Consider the following 23,279-nt stretch of genomic DNA (forward strand, 5'->3'; position numbering starts at 1 on the left):
GCCCTTCCCAAGACCAAGCCCTGCTCCTGTCTGCCCAAAACCTGCTTCAAAGCCAGCTGGGCTGGATCAATACAGATGCTGGAGACAGGAAGAGCCCTGGTGTGCTCAGCTTCACACACCATAAACCACACAAAGACCCCAAGCTTCCGAGACCTCTTCCCCTCTCTCCCTCTCTCTCCCCGTACAACTTCACAGACACCTCCAATATGTCTTCCCTAATTCTTAGCACAAACAGGGTATCTGATCATTTAAAAGTCAGTCAGCACTGCAGGGTCCATTTTGTCTAACCCCGACTTTTCGAGACAAAGAAAGAGAAATCCATCAAGATAAAGAAGCCGCAGCCACACTGCATTTAGGGAGGAGGCCAGGACCTGGGCCCAGGGCGGGCAGGCTGAGTCCACTTCGGATCCGGCACCTGGGCCCCTCAGGTGCTGTGGACTCGGGGGGGGGGTAACCAGATGAACCTGCCTGAGCTGGGTCCCACCTGTGGACGACGTCCATTCCGTGTGCACAGGAAGTGTTATTCTCAGCTGGCCCGGGCAGAGTAGAAGCATGGGGGACGGGGAGATTCTGAGGAGTCTGGGGGCATACTTACTGTAGAACAAAAAAATGGTAAAGTGAATTGCTCTGGGAGTTATAAAAAAAATAATTTTGTTGAGGAAGATGGGGTGATTTATGAGGTCTAGACTGCACAACCCCCCCACCAACCAAACTAGCCCCGGCAACGGTTATTTCAGGTAGGAGAGAGGGGCGTCAGGCTCTCCGAGATCCACCTTGGGAAATTTACTCTGCACTCCTTCCCCTGCCCCAACCTCCTACATCATTGCCTTCAGAACCAGCAGACGGAGGAGGGGGAGGGGATGAGACACGGGAGAGGCAGCCGGCCTCCGAGCTCACCCCCATCAGAGGAGGGGCCCACGTTTGCTTTGCTCTCTCTTGGAGAGGTAGAGTGGCAACAAAGACACTGTTACCCTTTCTCGAAGGGTGAAGGTCTCCTGTCCCAGAACAGGTGGCTAAGCTCAGGTATCTTTGTAAAACCCTCCTTCTGCAGAGGGAACAGACAGGATGGGGAACAGGGCTGGGGATACCGGGAACATTGAGGGCAGCAGGTGGGAACGGTGAGGCTCCTGCAGTCAGACCTGACCTCATTCCAAACTCTGAGGCTTAACAGTTTGCGGGCATGAGACTCTCAACCTCTTTGAATCTGTACTCTGTGAAATAGAGATTTCATCTGGTAGCATAGGGAGGATTAAGGAAGATAATTCTAGAAAGCTCATGGCACATAGTAGGTGTTCAACAGATGTGAGTGTACCCCTCTCTCCACTCAGAGAGAAGGACTGCGTTTTTACCACCACAAAGACATAAGAAAGAGATATGAGAGACAAGACAAACACCATGTAAGTGCTGTTATTTCTATTTACAAGTTAATATTGGATTTCGCAAAGCTATATAACATTTATTCCATTTGCTGTCACTTCTCCACTGCTATCCTCCTAATCTTCCAAGTAGTCCTGTGAGTCTCGGAACTACACTGTTACAATGAAAGAGAAACACTGCTTACCCACAGAATCACTGCAATCCACTCTCACCTGGGTAAAAACAGCCTTTTGAAGGGAAATGACTTGTTCCCTGTATTTACCTTTAAACATCCCTCTTGTGGCAACCTGACCTGCTAATTTTAAAGTTTACCTGGCCCTGTTTTATTTTATTTTTTTCTTGGTCCTCTGCCCCTCCCACAGCTCCCTTCCTGTCCTTTATTCACCTCTCACCTGCACGGGAAGCCAGGCTTCCAGAACCCGAGCTCCTTCTCGAATTCTCACATCTGTCTGGGGAAGATAACTAGGTCTAACGGAGGTATTGACAAAGACCGGTGTTGGTGGCCTCTGGGCTCCTTGACCTGCGCGTCCATTCTTTCTGCTTCAAAAAGCCTTTGGAAATGCTTTTACTGTAAATATTTGAAGTGTGAGTATGGGGCGGAGGTGAAGTCTGGATTCTCATCCCACTCCCTTGCTCAGACAAGGGAAGCCCTTTCCTCCAATTTTCCAGGAGCTGCAGGCAGCAGAGAGCCTGCATTTTCCAGCCTGGGGCCTGGGGCTAGCAGGATCAGTGACCGGCCTCGGCTGACTCCCGCCCGGCTGGGCTTCCCAGGGCCCAGATGGGTGCAGTCTCCTGCCTGCCCACGGGCCGGTGTCCCTCGGCAGGGGAAGAGCTCTGTAATCGAGGTCCTGCTCCATGGCGGGTGGACGACGTCTCCAAGCCGACCTGGGTCCTGCAGGCCGCTCGCACCAAACTCTCACCTTGACCGGGAGGACTGAAGGCGCGGGCTTGTGGAAGGCAAGCTCGCGCTCGGGTACACGTATGCCTCACTCGCCCACAAACAACACCTGCAACGCACAGAACTTCCCCGGAAAGGTGAGGGGGCTGGCGACAGGGACACAAACCCCTCGGGCGCAGGGCTGTCTGCACTGAGCAGAGCGGCTCGACCTGGAAGCAGCGTGGGCTCTCCTTGCAGAAGTGGACACACTCAAGCGCCGGCGAGGAGGAGGGAGAGGACGCACGCTGCTGGCTCTAGGTGACACGAACTCAGACCCGGACAGCGTGTGTCGCGAGCTGGACTCCGGCCGGGGGGCCCACACGGACCCCGGGGGTTGCCAGCCCCCGCCGCCCGCTCAGCGGCCGCAGGAGGGCGAGCAGGCACCCCAGGTTGCGCCTCCGAGCCTTCCAACCCTTGTCTCGGTCCCGCCCCGCCTTCGCGGTTCGGCACCCTGGGCTGTTTAGGACCCCGCGGCGCAGGGGCGGGGCGGCGGGCGACCGGGACGGTGACAGGTGCGCCACTCGGCCAATGGCGGGGCCTGAGCCCCTCCCCAAGCCCCCGCCGAGCGCGCCAATCGGCGGCCGCGCTGCGCTTCAAGTGCGCGGAGGGGCGCGGGTCCCCAGCCAGGCGCCAGCGGCCTCGGCGCGGTCGCCTGCGGGCTGCAGCGCTGAGCCGGGCTCTCGGCCCCGGCGCGCCGAGCACTCGCGTGTGAGTTTGTGCGAGAGCGAGTGAACGCGGCCCGGGGCGGGGCCCGCACGGAGGAGGCGCCCGGACCATGGTCGCCCTCGGCTGAGTTTCCGGCGGCGACTTTGATTACTGGCAAATAATCATAACAATACCGAGCCCCGGGGCTGGCCGCCGCCACGGAAAGACTCCGCGGGCCGGCACGCGGCCGCGTCACGCACCTCCCCGCGCTGATCGCCAACCCCTAACGAGCCGATGGAAAAATCCAAAAATTTCCGTATCGACGCGCTGCTGGCCGTGGACCCCCCGCGAGCGGCCTCGGCGCAGACCGCGCCGCTGGCCCTGGTCACGTCGCTCGCGGCCGCCGCAGCTGGCCCCGGGGGCGGCGGCGGCGGCGGCGGCGGGGCGAGCGGCGGCTGCAGCCCCGCGTCCTCGGAGCCGCCCGCGGCGCCCGCCGACCGCCTGCGCGCCGAGAGCCCGTCGCCACCGCGCCTGCTGGCCGCGCACTGCGCGCTGCTGCCCAAACCGGGCTTCCTGGGCGCCGGCGGCGCGGGCGGCGGGGCGGGCGGAGGCGGAGGCGGGCCCGGGGGGCCCCACCACCACGCGCACCCCGGCGCCGCCGCCGCCGCCGCCGCCGCCGCCGCCGCCGCTGCCGCCGCGGGGGGCCTGGCGCTGGGGCTGCACCCGGGGGGCGCGCAGGGCGGCGCGGGCCTTCCGGCGCAGGCGGCGCTCTACGGCCACCCGGTCTACGGCTACTCGGCGGCGGCGGCGGCGGCCGCGCTGGCCGGGCAGCACCCGGCGCTCTCCTACTCGTACCCGCAGGTGCAAGGCGCGCACCCCGCGCACCCCGCCGACCCCATCAAGCTGGGCGCCGGCACCTTTCAGTTGGACCAGTGGCTGCGGGCGTCCACCGCGGGCATGATCCTGCCCAAGATGCCGGACTTTAACTGTGAGTACTGCGCAGCCCCCGAGCCTGCGGAGGGAGGAGGAAACGGGGGAGGGGAGCGCCGGCAGAAGGTTCTCTCGTGCGTCCTCCTCCACCTGGCACCTCCTTCTGCTGGTTCTCTGCTCCGAGCGAGCTGTGGGAGCGCCGCAAGGCCGCCTCGGCTCTGCCCGGGGCCTCGGAGGACTCGCGCGGGCTGCGCGATGTGGGATTGTTAGCGAATGATTAAAATGCCCACGCGCGGACCTTGCTTAGCTTCCTCTCTTAATGGGAAGGGGCAGCTGGAGGTGTGAGACTAAAACCTAATGATTAACCGGCAGGCTAGAGGAGAAGGAAGTGGTGGGGGAAGGCGAGCCGAGGAGCGCCCTGGAGTCAGGTGTGCCTGGGAATCGGGGGCCACCGAAACCAGGGGTTTATCCTCAGGGAAACGGACGTGACTTCGGTCCCGCATTCTGGGTTCTGGAGAGACCCCCGGTCCCTCCCAGGAGAGGGAGCGCTCCCAGAGTTAGCGAAGGAGAAATGAGCTTCAAGAGGCCCAGGGACGTAAGGCAGGGGCCCCGGGCGACCTCCTGGCCCTTTGCGGGGCTCTGCCCGCCTCTGGAAGGGCGCTGGGTCCGGGGTGCGATGCCCAGGAGGCGGGTGGCCTGACTTGAACAGAGAGATGGCACGCTCCGGAAGGCCGAGAGATGCGCCCTCCTTCAGGGGCTCTAAGCAGCAGGTGCCGGCCTCCGAATTCAGGGCGCCTAGCACAGCGCGCACCCCTCCCCAAGACCGCAGCGCGGGAGGGCTGGCCATCTCCAACCGGAGAGCCGCCCAGCTGTGGGCGGCGTGCTCGCCACCCAGGCGGGACACCTGGCCGAGGCCTGAACCTCTCTCTCTCGGGCTTTCCTGGCGCGCGCGGGCGGGCGGGCGCGCGGGAGTGGAGCTCCAAAGATTCTGGATCTCAGGTCCACTCGCTCCATCCGGGCACCGCTCAGAGGAAGATGCTTGAGGCTTAACGATTTCAGCCGCCAAACACTCAAACAAAGAGACCCGATTGTTTCCGTCTGAATGGATTTGTTTAGACTGGGGAGACGCAGGCACGGGAAGGGAAAAAAAGCAAAAAAGAAAACAGAAATAAACACTTGCCAGAATTCAGATTCCTCTGCTAGAAGCTACGGTCGTGACTAAACAGAGAAAAGCCAGGATCCCAGGAGGCTGGAGAAGTCACAGCCGGGTGAGAAAATCCCAGCATGTGCGCTGTCTGCCCGCGGCCACCCCAGGCTGCTCCCGGCTCAGCTCCCAGAAGGCCCTAATGGCCACCCATCCCTTCCGTTGGAGTCACCCCTCCCGACCCCAGGCAAAGAAGAGGGCAAGCTTGCTCTCACTTCTGTGGCTTTAGGCATATCTGAGCTCCTGATCTGGGGTCAGCCAAACCCAAGGCACCCTTCCAGGCCTGGCCTCAGAGCCCAGCAAAGCCCTTCTGATGGAATGCCACCCCACGCATCTTTTATTGTGACCAGCATCTCCCAGAGCCTTGGCAGGCTTAGTCTCCCACCGATGGGGGGTGGGGGCAGGCAGCGATGATCTCCACACAGGCCTCCCCTGGGCTCTGGGTTCCCTGGCCACCCGGCTGTTTTCCCCGGCCTGCGTGGAGCCCAGGATTGCCCAGAAAACCGACTAAAGCCACATCCCTTTGCCAACACACTTAGTCCATCTCTTATTCCTAATCTCGACCCAGAGTGAGCTAATTAAAACCCAGCCAGCTTTAAGTTCAGAAAAAGAATCTGAACACCAAATCCTGAAGGGCAGTAACAGACAGGTGACCATGCCAGAATGGGCTCCTCTGGTCGCTGGAAACCTGTTTGGTTTCCTTTAATTGGTGTCTCAGCCATCAGATGGCATTTCCTAAATGGTCCCTTCAGAGCCAGTGTTTTAATTAAAGTTCTAATGTATTGTCAAGTTGGGAATTCGGGGCCTTGTTTAACTAAAGCGGGGGGCGTGGGCCTTCCCATAAAGCAAATTGCCCATCCCATGGGAGCCTGAGCTCGGCCTGCCCGGGGCTGGCCTCTTTTCTTTCCTTTCCTTTCTTTTATTGTCTAACACTTGTCAGGCTCCTGGGAAATCAAGGGAAGTCTCGCTTTGAGGTCATAAAATTCTCTGTGATGTAACCGTGTGAAATTATGTAAATAAAGCCAAGAGACCTCCTTGAACACGTAGAAAGCCGGATCCCCCTGTGCCTAGGCCTTTAATTTGCGTAATGAGAATTGTCCTGAAAGACTTCCAATCTCCCAAGGCTCTGCCCCTCTGGACCCTGGGCAGGCGTTGTCAATAAAACACTTTACATGCGGGAGAGTCTCTGATGAATACACATATTTAGGACCAGAATTTGGTCCTTTTCTTCCCTTCCTTCCTTCCTTCCCTCCTCAGCTTTTCCCCTTTTCTCCTATTCCTTTTGTACCTCAGGAGGTGGTGGTGGGAATCCTGCACCACTTCTTCGCTGGGCAGGAAGAAGTAGGAAGTGATTCCGGTGGCCTGTGTGGATTGGGCCTGAGTTGGGGAAGGCGCCGGGAGGAGTGGGGAGGAGGGGGTCCCTGGGCCTCTGCTACTTGCCTTTCTGTCCACCTGCTTTCTACCAACACCCACCCAGGTGGAGAGGACGTGCCTGGGTGATAGGCTCTCTTTAATCAGGACACCCAGGCCCCGCCTGGGATGAAAAGACTTGGTCCCTCTAAACCCAAACCATCTGGACCCACCTGGCCGAGGGGTCCTGGGCTCCAGAGCTTCCTTGGGGAGGGGGCGCTGACACTAAAGAAAGAGCAGTGACCCTGCAGGGCCGGCGAGCAGCGGGCCGTGGACTGACCTGGGCTCACGAGCCTCTCCCACCCCAGCCCAGGCGCAGTCCAGCCTCCTGGGGAAGTGCCGCCGGCCACGCACCGCCTTCACCAGCCAGCAGCTGCTCGAGCTGGAGCATCAGTTCAAGCTGAACAAGTACCTGTCGCGGCCCAAGCGCTTCGAGGTGGCCACCTCCCTGATGCTCACCGAGACCCAGGTGCGCCGCTGCGCCGCCCTCAGCGCGTTCTGGCCTCCCAGGGCCACTGCTGCCTCTGCTCTCTTGATCCTCGGCCTTCCTGGGCACCTGGAGCTGTGCCCATTTGACCTTTAGGGTGTGGATTAACATCCCAGCCAGAGTTCCCATCTGCCCCCAGGGTTCCTATACTGACACCCAGAGGTCTGATTCAGCTGGTTCTGTTGGGCCCAGGAATTTGCACACGCCCCCATTCTGAAGCAGGTGGTCCCCAGGCCACATGAGAGAGATTTCACTCCAGAAAGAGAGGAGGGAACATCTTGAGATTTACAGACAGGTACCCCAGCAGCCCTGGCCCTTCGCACACCTCGGTGCCGGGGTGGGAGGTAGGGGTCTTCGTCTGAGCTTCCTCAGAGCCCCCAGCAGGTCTTTGGGTTTTGCGGACGCGCAGGGTGGGGAGCGCCGTCCCCCTGGAGCTTCCGAGTCCTCCAATGGGAGCCCCACGCCCGGGCCTGGTGATGGAGGCGCGCGCACGGCGGGTGCGGGTGCAGGAGCCCGGGGACTCGGCGGGGACGGAGGTGGCAGGTTTCTCACGCCGCTTGTGCCCGCAGGTGAAGATCTGGTTCCAGAACCGGCGGATGAAGTGGAAGCGCAGCAAAAAGGCCAAAGAGCAGGCAGCGCAGGAGGCCGAGAAGCAGAAGGGCGGCGCGGGCGCGGGCAAAGGCGGCGGCGCCGGGGACCAGGGCGACGAGGAGCTGCTGGGGCCGCCGGCGCCCGGGGACAAGGGCAGCGGACGCCGCCTGCGGGACTTGAGGGACAGTGACCCCGAGGAGGAGGACGACGACGACGACGAGGATCATTTCCCCTACAGCAACGGCGCTAGCACGCACGCCGCCTCCTCTGACTGCTCCTCCGGGGCCGACTCGCCTGCCCCGCGGTCCGGCGGGCCCGGCCACCAGCCCCCGCCCCAGTAGGAGCCCCGCGGCCGGTGGGTGGCGGTCCGGCCTGGATGCTGCGACCCCTCCCATGCCCCCCAGGGCCGCCCCCCAGGCCCGCGAGCGGAGGCGGCCCGGCCCTGGGGGCTGCTGCCCTTGTGGGCCCCAGCAGCCGTCTGCTCTTCAAGGGACGGAAAGAGGGAGGCCCAGCAGGTTCAAACTTGATCTCTGGTTCTTTTTCGTTTAATTTGGTTTGCGCTGGGGGGAGGTGTTTCCGAGAAGAACTGAGCGCTCATCAGGGGAGGCTCCCGGTTCCCCTCCTGCCGAGTGGAGAAGGCGGAAACCTACAGTGTTAAACCACCTCCGAGACTTGAAACCTCTGGACACGCCGTTCTTCTGAGTGCTCAGAAAAGAAAAAATGTTTTGTGCTTATGTATCTTGGGGGGAGGGGGAGGGATTTATGCCATGAGCGTCCAAACTGCTGGAAGTCCCAAAACTGTATTGTCTTTATTTTTGTATATTGTATTTATAAATATATATATAAAGAAATGTCTACTTACGCATGCTAAATTATCATTTAGCTTCTCCCATCGCCCACGATGGAATGTAAAATAAATTGGTTTTTTTACTGGGTGAGAGCGCAAATCTTTTGAGGGGAGTTGTGAAAGCGGGGTTTACTATTTATGTCGTTGAAATGATGGGCTGTATTCCTCAACTGACAGCAGAAGGTGAAAATCAAAATCGCGAATGGGTGTCCGGACCGCCACGTCTCTGGGCCCCGAGGCCGGTGAGGAACTTGATTCCAGCTGCTGGGGAGTCGCAGGTACGAAGTGTCGGTAAAAATACCCGAGGCCAGGTGTCAGCGCGCGTCCGCGTGCCGGCTCACATCAGTCCCGGATGCGAGGATCTCCAAGGAGTAACTTTGGACGCCATGTACTTATTTTCCTCTTTCTCTGACGATCTTCTTGCTTCGCCGGCGCTCCAGAAGCGGAAACACACTATTTGAATGTTTCAGAAAACAAGCTCCAAACCACCAGACTTCACTGGTCTCTGGAGTCCGTGCGGCCCGGGGCGCTGCTCGCGCGCCTTTTCCGCATTGCCTCGCGTAGCGCGGCGCTTCTCTTTCTCGTCGGCCCTGGCGTCTCTCCCGAAAAACCTTCTCGGGCCGGCCAGGACTGGTTTTCCTGGATCTGGGCAAACGTCCGCGAGGATAGCACTGGGAGACTGGAGCGCTCCAGCCGGGCCGCGATGGCTGTGGGTTAATAAAGCTCGGCAGCGCGCGCCATCCATCACCCGGGCCGAGCCGGGCCTTCACCCTGTGCCGCACGCAAGCCGGGCTCGCCCTCCGCGCGGCTCCCCTTCCCCCACCGCTGACGCGCGGGCCTCTCCTGGGCCTGGAGGAAACAGGTGAGCCAGGGACACTGCTTCTTCCTCCTTCCCTTGTGGCTTCCTCCTTCGTTCTGTTTTTCACTCTTTCTCACCAGCAACTGGGCCGGGGTGCGCCCCTCCCCTCCCCTCCCCCCTCTCCCCTCCCCTCCCCCCTCTCCCCTCCCCTCCCCCCTCTCCCCTCCCCCCTTCTCTCGCGCCCTCGTCTCCCCCTCCTCCCAGCTGATAAATGAGTTCAGATGGGCCTGGAGTTTAATTTGGGTGATTACCGCGCAGGCGAGCGGGGCCACTCCTCGACTTCAGGGCCAGGGTGAGATTAATATCCTCTCTGGCAGCTCATTATCACCCCGGGCTCCTTCCATAAAATCCAACCTCAGCCAAGCCCGGGGGCGCGGCGCTGCTGGGAGCCTGGGCAGGAGCTGCTGTCGGGCGGGCGGCAGGGCGCGGGCCTGGCCGCCTCCGGGTCCAAAGGTGCTTTGGGGGGACGCGGACGTGGTTTGCAACTGGTGGGAGAGCCCGAGGAAAGGGGTGGGAAAATTAGAGAGAGGGGATGGGGAGGGGGAGAGGAGAAAGATGCCTTTGGGGGTTGAAAAAAATCTGCAATCCGTGTGTATCTCGTTTTAATTTCTACCACATTGGGGAAGTTCAACCTGAAGCCATCTCTGCCCCGGCTGGCTCCACATCTGGGGGTTATTCCCCGCCGCCCCCGTGCTCGGCTGGCCCAGCGTCAGCGCCCCTACCTCAATACTGGGCCCCCCGGGGACCGGCGGCGGCCGGGGAGGGGGTGTAGCATCCGACCTGGAAGCTGGGGCGCCGCCGGCCTCGGCGGAGGGTCCGTCCCTCCACCCCAAGGTGCAGACCCTCCTGAATCCGGGAATCGTTCGCTCCCTCGGCGACAAGGGGCAGAGGCGCACTAAAGGAAGACATAATGATTGTGACCCCCGGCCCCGTCCTCCAGCAGAGCGACCCCGGGTTTGGCGCGGGGACTTGGCGGCCGGGAAGGCGGGACCCGCCCGCGGCCCCAGCGTCTCCAGCCAGCGGCTTAAGCGCGACGGAATTTATCTCGCTAATAAATTTAATGATCAATTCGTTCTTGTCACAGTAGCTCTTCCCCAAATCAATTATAGCAAATGTAAATATAATCACCGTCTCATCCTCACCCACTCCGGGCACAGCGAACAATTCATTTCGCATAATGAGCGGCCGCCAGCCCCGCCCCGCCCGCCCACCCGCGGCCCCCGCGCGATGGGGAGGGAGCTCTGCCGCCTCGAGGACCGGGTTCCCAGGACCCGGAGCCAGGCCCACGCAGCCCAGCCCTGAGGGGGACGAAGCACTGTTTCCAGACCAGCCCAGGCTTGGCCCTCGGGCAGCGGCACGGGCCTCCGGCGGTGAAGCCCCAGTGCCCGGCGGTCTCCCCGCTCTCCACCCGGCGGGGTGCGCCCTGCCGACCCGGCGGCGCCGGGACACCCAGACCCCAAAGCGAGGGCCGCGCCCAAAGCGGACCCGGCCCTCTGGGAACTCCGCCCGGCCCCCTGCCCACCCCGGGAGCCACCCTCGGCGCGGGTTCTCTTCACCTTAATGGGGGAGTCCTCCGTTCTCATAAAGGGTACCTCGTCGTGTGCCAGGTCTCCAGCGTGTGCGAAGAAAATGTGGTTAAAGACCTTCCTGTGAGGAAGAGACCAATCTATCCGTGCCCTCCAGGCCACAGTCCAGGGATCACCTGTCCAGCCCTCGCAGAGCTCTGGCCCAGGGTCCGAGGGCCCTGACCAGACGCCTTTAAGGCTTGGAGTCTGAAGAGTGCAGAAACGCCTAGAACGTAGACGCAATGGGCCTGTTCCTTTCGCGGTTGGCCTTCCTGCACCCTGTATCCAGGCGGAAGTCAGCTTGGAAAGATCCGCGGGAAAGACTTTCTATGACAGCAAAAGCAAAAACAGGCAAGTGGGATTATGTCAACATTTAAAACTCCTGCGTAGCAAAGGGAACAATCAACACAATGAAAGGCTACCTGGGAAGGGAGAAAGTGTTTGCAACTCAAATATCTGATGAGGGATTAATATCCAAAATATATAAAGAACTACAATTCAACACCAGCAAAAATCCATCCAGTTAAAAATAGGCAAAGGAATTGGATAGACATTTCTCTGGAGAAGCCGTACAAATGGTCCACAAGCACATGAAGAGATCCTTAGCATCACTAACCATTAGGCAGATACAAATCACAACCACAATGAGCTAGCACCTCCCACCTATTAGGACAGCTGTTACGAAAACAAAAACAAAACAGAAGATAACAAGTGTGGGTGAGGATGTGGTGAAATTGGAACCCTTGTGCACTGTTGGTAGGACTGGAAAATAGTATGGAGGGTCCTCAAAACAAACAAACAACAAAAACAATTACCATATGACCCAGCGACCCTACTTCCGGGTGTATATCCAAAAGAACTGAAAAGGAGCTGGAAGAGATATTCGCACAGCCATGCTCATTGCAGCATGAGTCACAATAAGCCAGGATGGGATACACACGTGCAAACAGTGGAATAGTATTCAGCCTTTAAAAAGAAGGAACTTCTGACACCTGCTACAACAGGGCTAAGCCTTGAGGACATAAAGATCAGGGAAATAAGCAAGTCACAAAAAGACAAATGCTGCATAATTCTACTTACGTATGTGGCATCTAAAATAGTCCAATTCTTAGAGGCGGCACTTAGAAGGGAGGTTGCCAGGGTCTGGGAGGAGGGGGAAAAGGGGAGATGTTTAATGGGGAGGGAGTTTCAGTTTTGCAAGATGAAAAAATTCTAGAGAGCTCTTGCCCAACAATATGTATACAGTTAACGCTACTTTACTGGCCACTTAACATGGCTAAGGTGATTAAAACGGGGACACGCCTTCTTACCTTCCTCCCTCCACTCCTCCCTCCCGCCCCCTCCTCCGCTTCTTCCCTCCCCCCTTCCCTCCCCCCTCTCTCCCTCCCTCCTGCTGAAAGGGCAGACTTGCTGTAGAACATCCAAATCCCGGAGAAGGCTTAGGAAGGGAGCATCTGGCCCCCAGGCCGCCGCGGACCTGAGCGGGCGCGGAGTTTGCGGGTCAGACGCTGCCGCCCCTCGCGGTGTGGGGAGCCCGGCCCGCTGCGGGCTGGCTCGATGAGCACCTCCAGGTCTGCGGGTTAACTGACCCCTGCGGCCTCCCCTGCGCTCCCACGCCCCCGCCAGACCCCAGGCCGGGACCGCGCTCCGGGGGTGGCGGGCGCCGCGGGGAGGGGCCTGCGGGGGGAGTTCCCGCAGGACGTGGGCGCCCCCCACCCCGTATCAAAGTCCTGCGGTGCCCTGTGTCTCCCTCAATAAAACTAATCCCTTTGGAGGAGTGACTCAACCGAGAACGCTGCGGTGTTCCAGACTACAAGGCAAATATGTTTTTCAGATTTGGTTTTTATGGTCGGATTAAAGTTTATTTTCCATAATAGGGCACCTAATAAAACTCATAAAGCCGGGTCGGGGCTCCAGCTGGTGGCCTCATTTAACACTTTCACTTCGTAAATCACTTTACGACGTGCCAGGTGTGTCCCAAACTGGACGCCAACGAGAACCAGACCCCCGCCGCCGTGCCCAGCACACACAGGCAGGCAGGCACACACACACGCGCGCGCGCACGCGCACGCAGGCACACACATGCACACACGCACACGCACACACGTCCCGCGCCCGGCCTCCGGGTCTGGGCCGGGGTCCGGCCGAGCGGGTCCCGGGCTGGCGGGTCACCCATCCAGGGTTCGCGGCCCGGCCCCCTCCCCTCCCGCACCCCGAGCCGGGGGGGTGGGGGTGGGGGACCCTGGCGAGAAGGCGGGGTCCGGAGGCGGGCGGAGTGGGGCGTGGGGAGGGGTCTCCCGCGCTCCCCCCACCCGCCGGCCCCGCGCCGACCCTGCATTCCGCGGCCGCGCACCTGGCCGCCCCGAGTGTACACAAGGTGCCGGACAATGTGCGGCTCCCCGGGCCATTGTCCGCGGCGCTGGGCGGGACAAAGGTGCCCCCCGGCCAGCGGCCGCGGCGAGGGGCGGCGGCGCGGTTTACCCAGCTGGGGGAGGAACAAAGGGCCGCCGCCTTATCGCGGCCGGCGGGCGGGCGGGGCGGGGCGGGGCGGGGGCGCGGGGTCAGGCCGGGGGCGCGGGGGAGGGCCGCCCGCCAGCGCGAGGGGTCGCCGCGGCCCCGTCGCAGCGCCGCTGCCGCCCGGGGGCGTCCCTGCCTCTCGGCCCGGGCCTCGGGAAGGCGCGCCCGGAATGCCCCACGGGGATCCCGGGGGCAGGAGGTGAAGGCGGCTCGGTTCGCGGTGGTTTGTGCTCCGAGATGATCCGGTTCTGTTACCATGCTGGTGGTTTTCGTATGGGGTCACCTTTCCATTAACAGCCTTGCTTCCAAGCATGTTTTCTTCTGTGCTGAAACAGCATCTTGAAAAAGGATAAACAGGAAGAGTTAGGGTCGTCCATGGCTCAGGGGCTTGCGAGGAGAGAATGGCCCGCTTTCCCTTGTCCGTCCTAGGGGACAGGCCAGGTGTCCCTCTGGGGCCGGTCCTTCTAAGGAGACGCGCACACCTAAGGTTCTTAAAACAGAGACACCAACTCTGTGAAGCTTGCCGTTGATTTTTTAAATAGATAAATCTGTAAAGGGAATGTAAGTTGTGTCTGTTTCTTTCCCCCCGTGGGTCTGCAACCAGGCTTATTACCTTTCACCACCCTGCTCCATCCATCCTGGTGATTATTTATCCCCAGGTGCGTGGAGGGGGGTGTCATCAGATTCCCACCCACGTGCCCTTGGATCAGGCACCTGTGTGACACTGCAGCCTTTTCACCCATGAAAGAGATAATAGCCAACTCAGAAAATCCATCCACCACGCATTCATTCAGCCAGCTGTTTTAGAATAGCTGCTCTCTGCTGGACACGGTTCTGAGCACCAGGGTGCATGCGTGAATAAAACAGACAAAAATCTCCATCCTCCTGGAGTTACATAGTAGTGGGAAGATAAAGACAAGACTAACAGACACTATATATGTGCCTTACCTAGTGTAAAACGTGCGTGAATCCATGAGGTTAGGTGTCAGGTAAAGTAAGAGTGAAGGAGGAAAGAGGTCTACAGCCTGAACACAGTCCTCACTGGACGGCCCGTCATTCTCAGCATCACCTGGGATGCAGGACTTTGACCTTCTGGTGCATGATGGGAATGTGAGAAATCGGGTTGTAGCTGCCTGCCTTTAAAGGGGTTGGAGGATAAGAATTAGAGACCTCTAAGAACTGTAGAGGGGACTTCCTTTGTGGTCCAGGGGTTAAGAATCTGTCTGCCAATGCAGGGGACGTAGGTTCAATCCCCGGCCAGGGAATTAAGATCCCACATGCCACGGGCCAACTAAGCCCGAGAGCCACAACTAGAGAGCCCATGCACCACAACTAGAGAGACGCCCGTGCACCGCAACAAAAGATCCCACGTGTCGCAACTAAGACCCGATGAGGCCAAAAATAAAAAAGTATTTTTTAAAAAACACAAAAACTGTAGAGTCCAAGTGATCGAATATTCACTTCCTGATTCACAGTGTTTCCTAAACCTGTTGGTAGAATAAATATTCCAGAAAACAGATGCACGTGTGCATGGTGGAAGTGGGAATTTGGGGACAGAAATAGATTACATGTATGATTTTTTTCTTCCTTCCTTTCTTTCTTTCCACTTTCCATAAAGCATGATGTCAGTACCTTATAATACATAATTGTATTAGTTTTAGGTGTACAGTGATTTCTTAATTTTCATAATTCAGGCATTTAAGACCACTCCGGAAAATAAAAGAGAAAACCGAAGCTCTCACATAAAAGGTTCACTGCCAGTGTTAGAGAATCCGACCCCGGGCACAGAAGCTCACGGAGCCATGAGGGCTGGGAGTGGGCCGCACCGCCTTCCTGTACTTCAGGTGCCCTGTGCACCTGCCTGGGGCTTGGGTGCCTTCCCTTCACGCACAGGGCATCCCGTCTCCACGCACCTGCACAGGCCGTTCTTCCCACCGGACTCACGTCCCCCTCATTTCCTGAGTCCCGTCCCTTCTCCCAGGCCTGTCACCTCCCCCGCAATGTTCTGTGCCCAGAGCAGAGGGCTGTGGAGAAGGGCAGGGACCCCAGAGCGTGGGCTTGCATCCCGCCTCACCTAGTGTGTGCCTGTGTCCCCGTCTGTAAAAGGGGGACCGGGTCAGTCCCGGTCTCCCAGGGAGAGAGGAAGCTTGGGCAGCTGAGCGTGTGCCAGGCCCCACATACAGACTCAGGGAACAGTTCAGCAAACCAACGTCCTCGCAGCTCTTGGTCTCCACACCCACAAGGCACAGGGGGCACCCTGGGTCCACGCGCTCCAGTGAGGGTCCTCGAAGTTGAAGTTCCAGGCTAATCTGGGAAAGACATGTGGTGGGTAGGGGTGTGAGGGTGGGGAGGAAGGCTTTGTAAAGACTCCTTGGGACTCACAGGAACCCAGGAATAAGAGCCAGGGTGAGAGTGCATGGGTGAGATCCTGGCACTTACTGACTGGGAGGCGTGGGGCAAGTGACTTGACCTCTCTGTGCCCCACGGTCCTCTGTCAAGTGGGGAACGGCAGCCCCTGTTTCGCAGGGTGGCTGTCGAGAAGCACACAGCGCAGGAGGGAAGGGCCAAGGGCCGCCCCAGAGGAGGTTCCGCCACGTCAGCCCCTCCCACACAGGGCCCGTGGTGTCCCCGCTCTCCACACGCTGCCCTCCTGGACTCGCCTGCTGGAGGCACACGGACCCAGGGCCACCCTGTGTCCACACTGGCATGATCACTCCTCTTGGGGACTCCTGCAGAACGGAGAGACAGAGAGACAGAGACAGACACAAAGTGGGAGAGAGAGCGCAAGAGCCATCAGCTTCCCGTGAACCTGCCTCTCTGGCCAGCCTGGAGCCCTGGAGCCCAGCCTCCTTTTGAGCCATGAGGCGTTTGCAAGTGGGGTGCGCCTGGAGCCTTGAAAACGGCCTGTCCGCCTGCTGCGCTGGAGAGGCACGGGCGAGCTGGGTAGATGCGGGCGACACGCAGGTTGACCACAGCCACGAGAGAGTCCCAGCGGAATCGCCAGCCCACAGAAAGATGAGCTGACGGCTGTTGTCGCAGGTCACTGCGTCTGGGGGGCTGCTTACACAGGAAAAGCCAGCTGATCCAGTACGTACTATGCGCGCAGCTCAACCTGCCAAACCACGGCCGCACAAAGAGCTCCGCGAGCTCCCGCTACTACCTGCTACCCGGACCCACAGCTGCCGATCTAAGTGATACTTGCTGAGTGAGGCTGCTGTGGCCAACACTGTACCAGGCCCTGGGCAGAGAGCAGAGAGCGGCAGAGCCCTGCTCCCCGTGCCGGGGGCCTCAGGCTGGAGCCGGCTGGAGGCAAGGTGCCCAGGAGGGTACCCAGGAGGGAGCAGCGCCCTGGAGATGTCCACAGACTGCCGTGCCTGTCGGTAACCGTGGGGTCTGAATTCTCACCGCCGTGGGCTGCGCCCGCTGGCCTGTTAGCTGCTTCAGTGCAAGGGCCGTGTAGGCTATCGTATCAGTGAGGACCCGGCCGGCCGCACGCGGCAGGAAAGCCAAAGGAACAGTGGCTTTCACGGACAGAAATTCATTTCCTCTCCTGTAAACCCGGGCTGCCAGCGGCTGGTCTGGTGGCCCCGTGACCCCCAGGGGCCACGGCCCTTTATCTCGTGGCTTTTCCTCTGTGGTTCAAGGTGGGGCTTGGGCTCCACATCCCGACCAACATGACCAAGGGCAGGTGCGTGTGTGTCCTCCCCAGGGGTTCAGGTGTGGCCCCTTTGCTCACATCCCACTGGCGAGAAGTCTCTCTCTCTCTCTTTTGTTAATTTGGCTGAGCTGTGTGGCTTGTGGGATCTCAGTTCCCCGACCAGGGGTTGAACCTGGGTCCTGGCAGTGAGAGGGTTGAGTCCTAGCCACTGGGCCGCCAGGGAACTCCCGGGTGAGAAGTCGTAACACGGCCATGCTAAGCTTCGCCAGAGGTTGGAAAGTGAGTCTTTATTTCCATTTGTCCACAGGCCTCGCTCAAAATTGGGGTTCTATTCCGAGGGAGGATGGGGCATGACTGGAGGACAGCTAACTCTGCCCTGGGTATTTGTTTGGTTCTTGTGTGTGTGTGTGTGTGGCAAAAAAATACATAATAGTTATCACTTTAACCATTTGTAAGTGTACAATTCAGTCGCACCAAATGCACACAGTATCGTGTACCAACACCTGTATCTGTTCCCCAAATGTCGCATCACCTCTGTCCCCATTAGACACTAACCACCTTCCCCCTCCCCTGGGGAACCTCTACTTTCCAGCTCTGTGAATTTGCCTGTTCTAAGTATGTTTTGGTCCTTTTGTGCATTTCCCACTGTATCCAGTATAGAGACGAGCACATCAAAGGGCTCCAGTAAATTAAGCTGGTTTTTCCCACTTCAGCAAAGGTACCGCTCTCCTCCCAGGCATTTGAACCAAAGGCTCTGTCACACCCTGCTTCCTCTCGTCCTCCTGGCCCAGCTCCCCTGCGGCCAAGGCTGCCCGTGGGACACACACGCTCCAGGGACCTGCCCCAGCATCGCCACCTTTGCCATCCCTCCCCGACGCCCCAGGCTGCCCGTTCCAGGCGCCAGCATCTCTAGATGTGACTCAAGTACATGCTGCTCACTAGGACACCCCTCCCCCCAGCAGGAGCCTGAGGGCGAGGGAGCCAGCAGAGTGGCGGTAGGAGTCAGAGGCCAAACATCTCACTTTGAAAAGTAAAACCAGTGCACCAAAAAATGTAAGTTCTCTACTGTATAGCACGAGGAACTGTACTGAGTATTATGTAATAACCTATAAGGGAAAAGAATCTGAACCTCTGTATATGTATAACTGAATCACTGTGCTGTACACATAAAACTTACACGGTATTGTAAATCTACTCCAATAAAAAATTAAAAAAACTTCTCTGCTAAATTTAAAACCAGAAATTCAGAAATCCTTCCGGCTACCTTGACCTATTTCCTTTACCGATTTTCACAGGTGAAGGAAACACCTGAATCGTCACACACTGCACTCTTGGCAGCTTTTCAAAATTGCTTGAAAAACCCAGGGGTGCGTGTGACCCTCCCGAGTCCCCGGCGGCGGCTCTGGGATCCTCCTGCCGGCGGCCCCTCCTAGGGTGGGCTGGGGGTCTCCTCGGGGCCATGGACGCGCCCCAGTGCCCCCATAGCGTGAGGCCTTCTCTCTCCTATCTTCATAAAACAAAGTAATTCGCTTTTAATGACTGCCGGTGTTTTCTTTCCCAGTTCTGTTTGAGCAGATAATGTGTCGGAGGCTGTCCCAGCAGGGTTAAACCACCGTGACCTTCATAATCAGAGAACAGAAATAAACGATGTTTACTCATAAATGTAACCGAGTCTCTGGTGCCCAGATGCCTCCTAATCACAGTGGGGGTGATAATATTTTCCTTTTATCAGGCCTCTCACTCACAGGTAACAAAGTGCTTTATTATCCCACCGTGCAGGTAGGGAGCCCTCGGTCGCACAGTTTCCCAAGCCGGGACGCGCTCGGGGTCTCCCTGCTGGTGGCCCCACTGGGCCGCCGGAAGAGTCGCTCCCCCGAGGGCCCCACAGGCCTGGAGATCTGGGTGGCCGGAGGGTGGGCAGGGAGCAGAGACCCCGTGAGTCCCCTCTGGGATCTCGACAGGCCCACTTGGCCTCTGCTGTCAGGGTACAAGTCAGTGGAACAGGCCCCTCCAGGCCGGGCTGACCTTGCAGGGGGAAGTGGCCAGATCACCACTGACTCTCATGCGGGTTGTTTCCGCTGCCACTTGCTTCACAGGAGCTGGGCCAGGAGCTCAACGGGGAGGCGGCTGGACCCCACGGGTGTCGGGGAGAAAGTGCAGGTCTGCACCGGCCTGAAACCCGGCTTCTTCCAGGCCCGAGTGGCCAAGCCTCCGTGCAGGGAGGACAAGGCCCAGAGGAGAGGTGACTGGACAGTGACACTCTACAAAGCACCCATCCCCGCCCCGGTCCCCGATGGCACAGCCAGGCCACTCACGAGTCCAGGGAGTGTGGGCCTCACTCCAGCTGCCCTGTACTGCGCTGCGTGGACAGACCAAGGGCACATGGGACAAAACAGCAAGCCCAGCCCCAAAGTCCATCGTGAATTTTCCGCTTCTCTGTTTCACGGCTCTGGGGGGATGTTCGTGGTGGGGACGGCAGAGCCACTTTCCCAGGGCAGGCCCAGGCCCTGCTGTCGGGCACCAGGCCAGGACGCCATGGCCTCTGCCGCTGATTTATCAGTTAGCCCCAGAGTAGCTAAAGTAGTAAAGCAGACGCTGGCTGCCCTATTAAATCTGATTTAGAAAACAGAGAGGTTTAAAAAATCTCATTGTCCATTTAAGTCAAAACGCATAAGGATGCTAACGACCACTCTGTGGGTCTGGCCGGCTAGCTTGGGACCAGATCGAAAAGTACTTCCTCCACCAGTCAGAAGTCTGAGGGCAAGGATAAAATAAATCTCAAATAATTACGTTGTATTTTCGATGAGTTAAGTAAGTGTGCTTTATGCCGTGGACACGTGAACTTGCTTCTCTGCACACAGTAAACCCTGGATAAATACTTACTGGGAAATCTGTGTTTGTAATGCATTGTTTTTGCATCTCGTCTGGTAATTCTGCCCTTGGGCACATCTGTTCAGAGTTGGCTCTTTGTAGGAAATCAGAGCTTTGGCCAAGCCTGGGCAAAATTAAGTAATGACAGTAATAGAAATAATCTTAGCCCTCAGTTTTAAGGTGTGTAGGTGCCGGGCACCCTTGTACAAGCGCTGGACTCCTGGAGCTGGGCTGGCCTTCAGTGCCTTGGTTTCACCTTGTACTTTTTTGAAAGCTTTGTTCTACTCTCATTAAGGATAATTTCCCCAGAGACAGTAAAAAATGTCCTGGATTACCCATCAGCGTTTAAGAATTATAAAGTAGATACTAATTCAGACCTTCAGAATGATATTCACGGGAAATCGTGGCTTGAGGAAGAAGAAGGCCTTCAGAGACCCCCTATTTGCACTTCAGGGGGAAGTAACCAGAGAGAGAGGTTCTGCTCTCAAACAATTAACAAGCACCTCCTTTGTCCAGATGGGAACCTACCCAGTGACTGACCCGGACACAGTGCCAGGTCCTCTGAAGGACACAAAGCTCATCACAGGTCGTAAAATCGCAGGCTCCTAGAGTTAGAAGTGCCCTTACTCCTGCTGAGGTCAGGCTGTCAGCAAAGCTGATAAGCACGCCTTCTTTGGCCAAGTTATTGATACAAACGTGGGGGAAGGGGGAATGGCGAGCGCAGACAGGGACCCGGAGCTGCTGCTGGGAACCTTCCTGGGCCCGTTGGACGGACGACGGGTCTGCTTCCCGGTACTGCTCATCCGCGCCCATCGCCCACTGACCTCTTGGCAGCTGTGCCCTTGCGGGGACAAACCAGAACAGCTGGCCGCTCTGCCTACTCTTCTGAACGGACAGGATTAGGGACCCACGAGAAGAGAAATGAGAGTAGTACGGACTGAAGCAGCTGTTAGTGAACCCATCCTGAGTTTACAGAAATTACCGCTGTCACTCCAGGCACTCACAGACCTACGTGAACAATTAGAGAGAGCCTCGATGGCAAATCCATTTCATAGGTAAGAGCACTTCAGAGATGCAGTGACTGCTGTGTGCTAGCAGCAGGCTGGCCTTGAGCTGGGCTGGTGCCAGCAGTGGCCGGGCCCGACGTACTTGTCCCTTCTACACCTTGTGACTGACCAATGGGCAGGCCAACAAGAGCGTCCCCATCACCTAGTCGAAGCGGGACCGCTCAGGGACCGAGCAACGAAACTGCGCTACGAAACTCTACCCCACACCTGGATTTACAGAAGCTCGGCCAGCGCAGCTGGGGCTCCCCTCCACCTGGCAGGGTCTCCTCCCGACAGGCAGGAGAATGGGTCGCCAACCTAGGAGCACGGGCCCCGCCCCAGCTCGAACCCCGCCCAGGCTCTGCTGGGAACCAGTCTCGTGCACTTGCCACAGCCAATGGTAGCGTCTCGCCATCTGCCGTTCAGAGACTCGCCTGTCATGGCTTCAGTTGTTTTGCGATGGGTGGTCTGATCGTCCCGGGGGAAAAGGGCGAGGGGTATAAGAAGACTCATTTTGAAAATTCATGTATTTTTATTGACCTGCCTGTGGCTGCGTTGGGTCTTCACGGCTGCGCGCGGGCTTTCTCTAGCTGCGGCGAGCGGGGCTGCTCTTCGTCGCAGAGCGCGCGCTTTGTTGCCGCGGCTTCTCTTGCTGCGGAGCACGGGCTCTAGGCGCGGGCTTCAGTAGTTGTGTCTCACGGGCTTAATTGCTCCGGGGCATGTGGGATCTTCCCGGACCAGGGCTCGAACCCGTGCCCCCTGCATTGGCAGGCGGATTCTTAACCACTGAGCCACCAGGGAAGCCTCAAGAAGACCCATTTTTAAAGAAGAATGCCAGTTAATAATGTAGGAGGGATGACAGGACTAGAAAATGACCATTTTGCAAGTAATAATTGATCCTGGCAAGGATCATTAATGCCTGCCTGACCCACTAGGCGAAACATTGGTGGGAACAGGAAACACACGTTTTGCCACATTTCTTTCCTTTGTAAGATGTCCTTAACTTTTGGTGACTAATTTCCCTTAATAATTACAAAGGTAAAAACGTACCTTTGCCATGGGGAGGTCTGCTGGCCTCGACTGTAATTAGCGTGGCCAGTTGTGAGCTTCGTACTGTCTGTCCCGAGACGCCAGTGTCACCGGGCTGTGATTTTCCCAACCATGTTTACGTGGAGCCCACCAGGATTTGTTGTGACAACGGCCAGGACTCTTCAAAGCCCAGTTTCGTGAGAAATTTTAGACGGGGGTGGGTGTTGTATACTAAAAGAGAAATAAAAGGAAACGTAATGTTTGAACCTTGATTGTATTTTGTCTAGGGAAAAAACAGCTATAGAAAATTCAGTTTCGAACTGGCAGTATGAAAACGGAATCGTCTGCTGGACTCTGTCACTAAATGCATGTTCATGTTCTCAGGTGCGGTAATGGCATCACCAGTAATGGAGAATGAGGGGTCGGGAGTCAAGTGTCATGATGTCTGTACTTCCAGTCGATGCCATCAAAACGTGTGTGTGCATAAATGGATGTAGATTAGATACAAAAAGGAGAAAAAGCAAATGTGGCAAGTGTTAACAATGGGCAAACCAAAAAAATAAAAGCAGAATTTGCCCTCTTTCTTTGGAAACACTTCTGACAAAGTAAAATGAAACAAAGAGTCCATTTTAAACGATTTTCTGTAGAAAATAATTTTTAAATGCTCTTCATCATTTTTACCTCAGCCTGAAGTGAATCCCGCCCGGGTTTCATATTTCACTGGGCCCTCAAGGGGCATCCCCCGCCACCACTCTGGTCTGCAGGAGCAGACCCAGGTGGACGTGAAGCGCAGGAGAGGGAGGAAAGGGACCGCTGGCTGGGTCCCCAGGGCGGGAAAAAAGGACACAGACCACGCTGGGGGCGGGAGTGGGGGTCAATCTCCTGCAGACTGGATATTTGAGAGCGGGAAAGTGCCGACGCGATAACCCCCAGAGGCCGTGGCCATGTGTCTTGCTTTGGACGTGCTCAAGGTCAAAATCGCTCTGCTCCCGAGGCCGGTGGACACACACAAGGCATTGTTTTCCAAACACACACAACCCTGGGTGTTCTGAAGTCACCTTTGCAGGCTTAGAACATTTTAAACTGGTCCCCATTTTCCCTTTCATCGTCTTATCATGCAAACATCATTTTTCATCGTTTATTCGGCGCCACTCAAGATAAACGTCATCTTGTGGACTTGACCCCTTTCCCGCCAGCTCTGTCAATGTAGAATATGATGTGATACGAAATGTAAGGGTGAGAAAGAGAAAACTCCCGATTCCCAGGCCAATATTACTTTCCCAAGAAAATCTAAGTTTTACTGACC

General features: G+C 57.7%; 1 protein-coding gene across 1 annotated transcript; it reads left to right on the top strand.

Moving 5' to 3' along the window:
- The first annotated feature begins 2,940 nt into the window (after positions 1–2,940).
- MNX1 (motor neuron and pancreas homeobox 1) lies at positions 2,941–7,922 on the top strand. The gene is made up of 3 exons (XM_032643547.1): positions 2,941–3,947; positions 6,812–6,972; positions 7,560–7,922. The coding sequence occupies exons 1-3, from the start codon at positions 3,254–3,256 to the stop codon at positions 7,920–7,922; spliced, it is 1,218 nt and encodes a 405-aa protein (XP_032499438.1). The 5' UTR covers positions 2,941–3,253.
- Positions 7,923–23,279: the final 15,357 nt, after the last annotated feature.

Source organism: Phocoena sinus, chromosome 9, assembly GCF_008692025.1.
Source record: "Phocoena sinus isolate mPhoSin1 chromosome 9, mPhoSin1.pri, whole genome shotgun sequence".
NCBI classification, from domain to species: Eukaryota; Metazoa; Chordata; class Mammalia; order Artiodactyla; family Phocoenidae; genus Phocoena; species Phocoena sinus.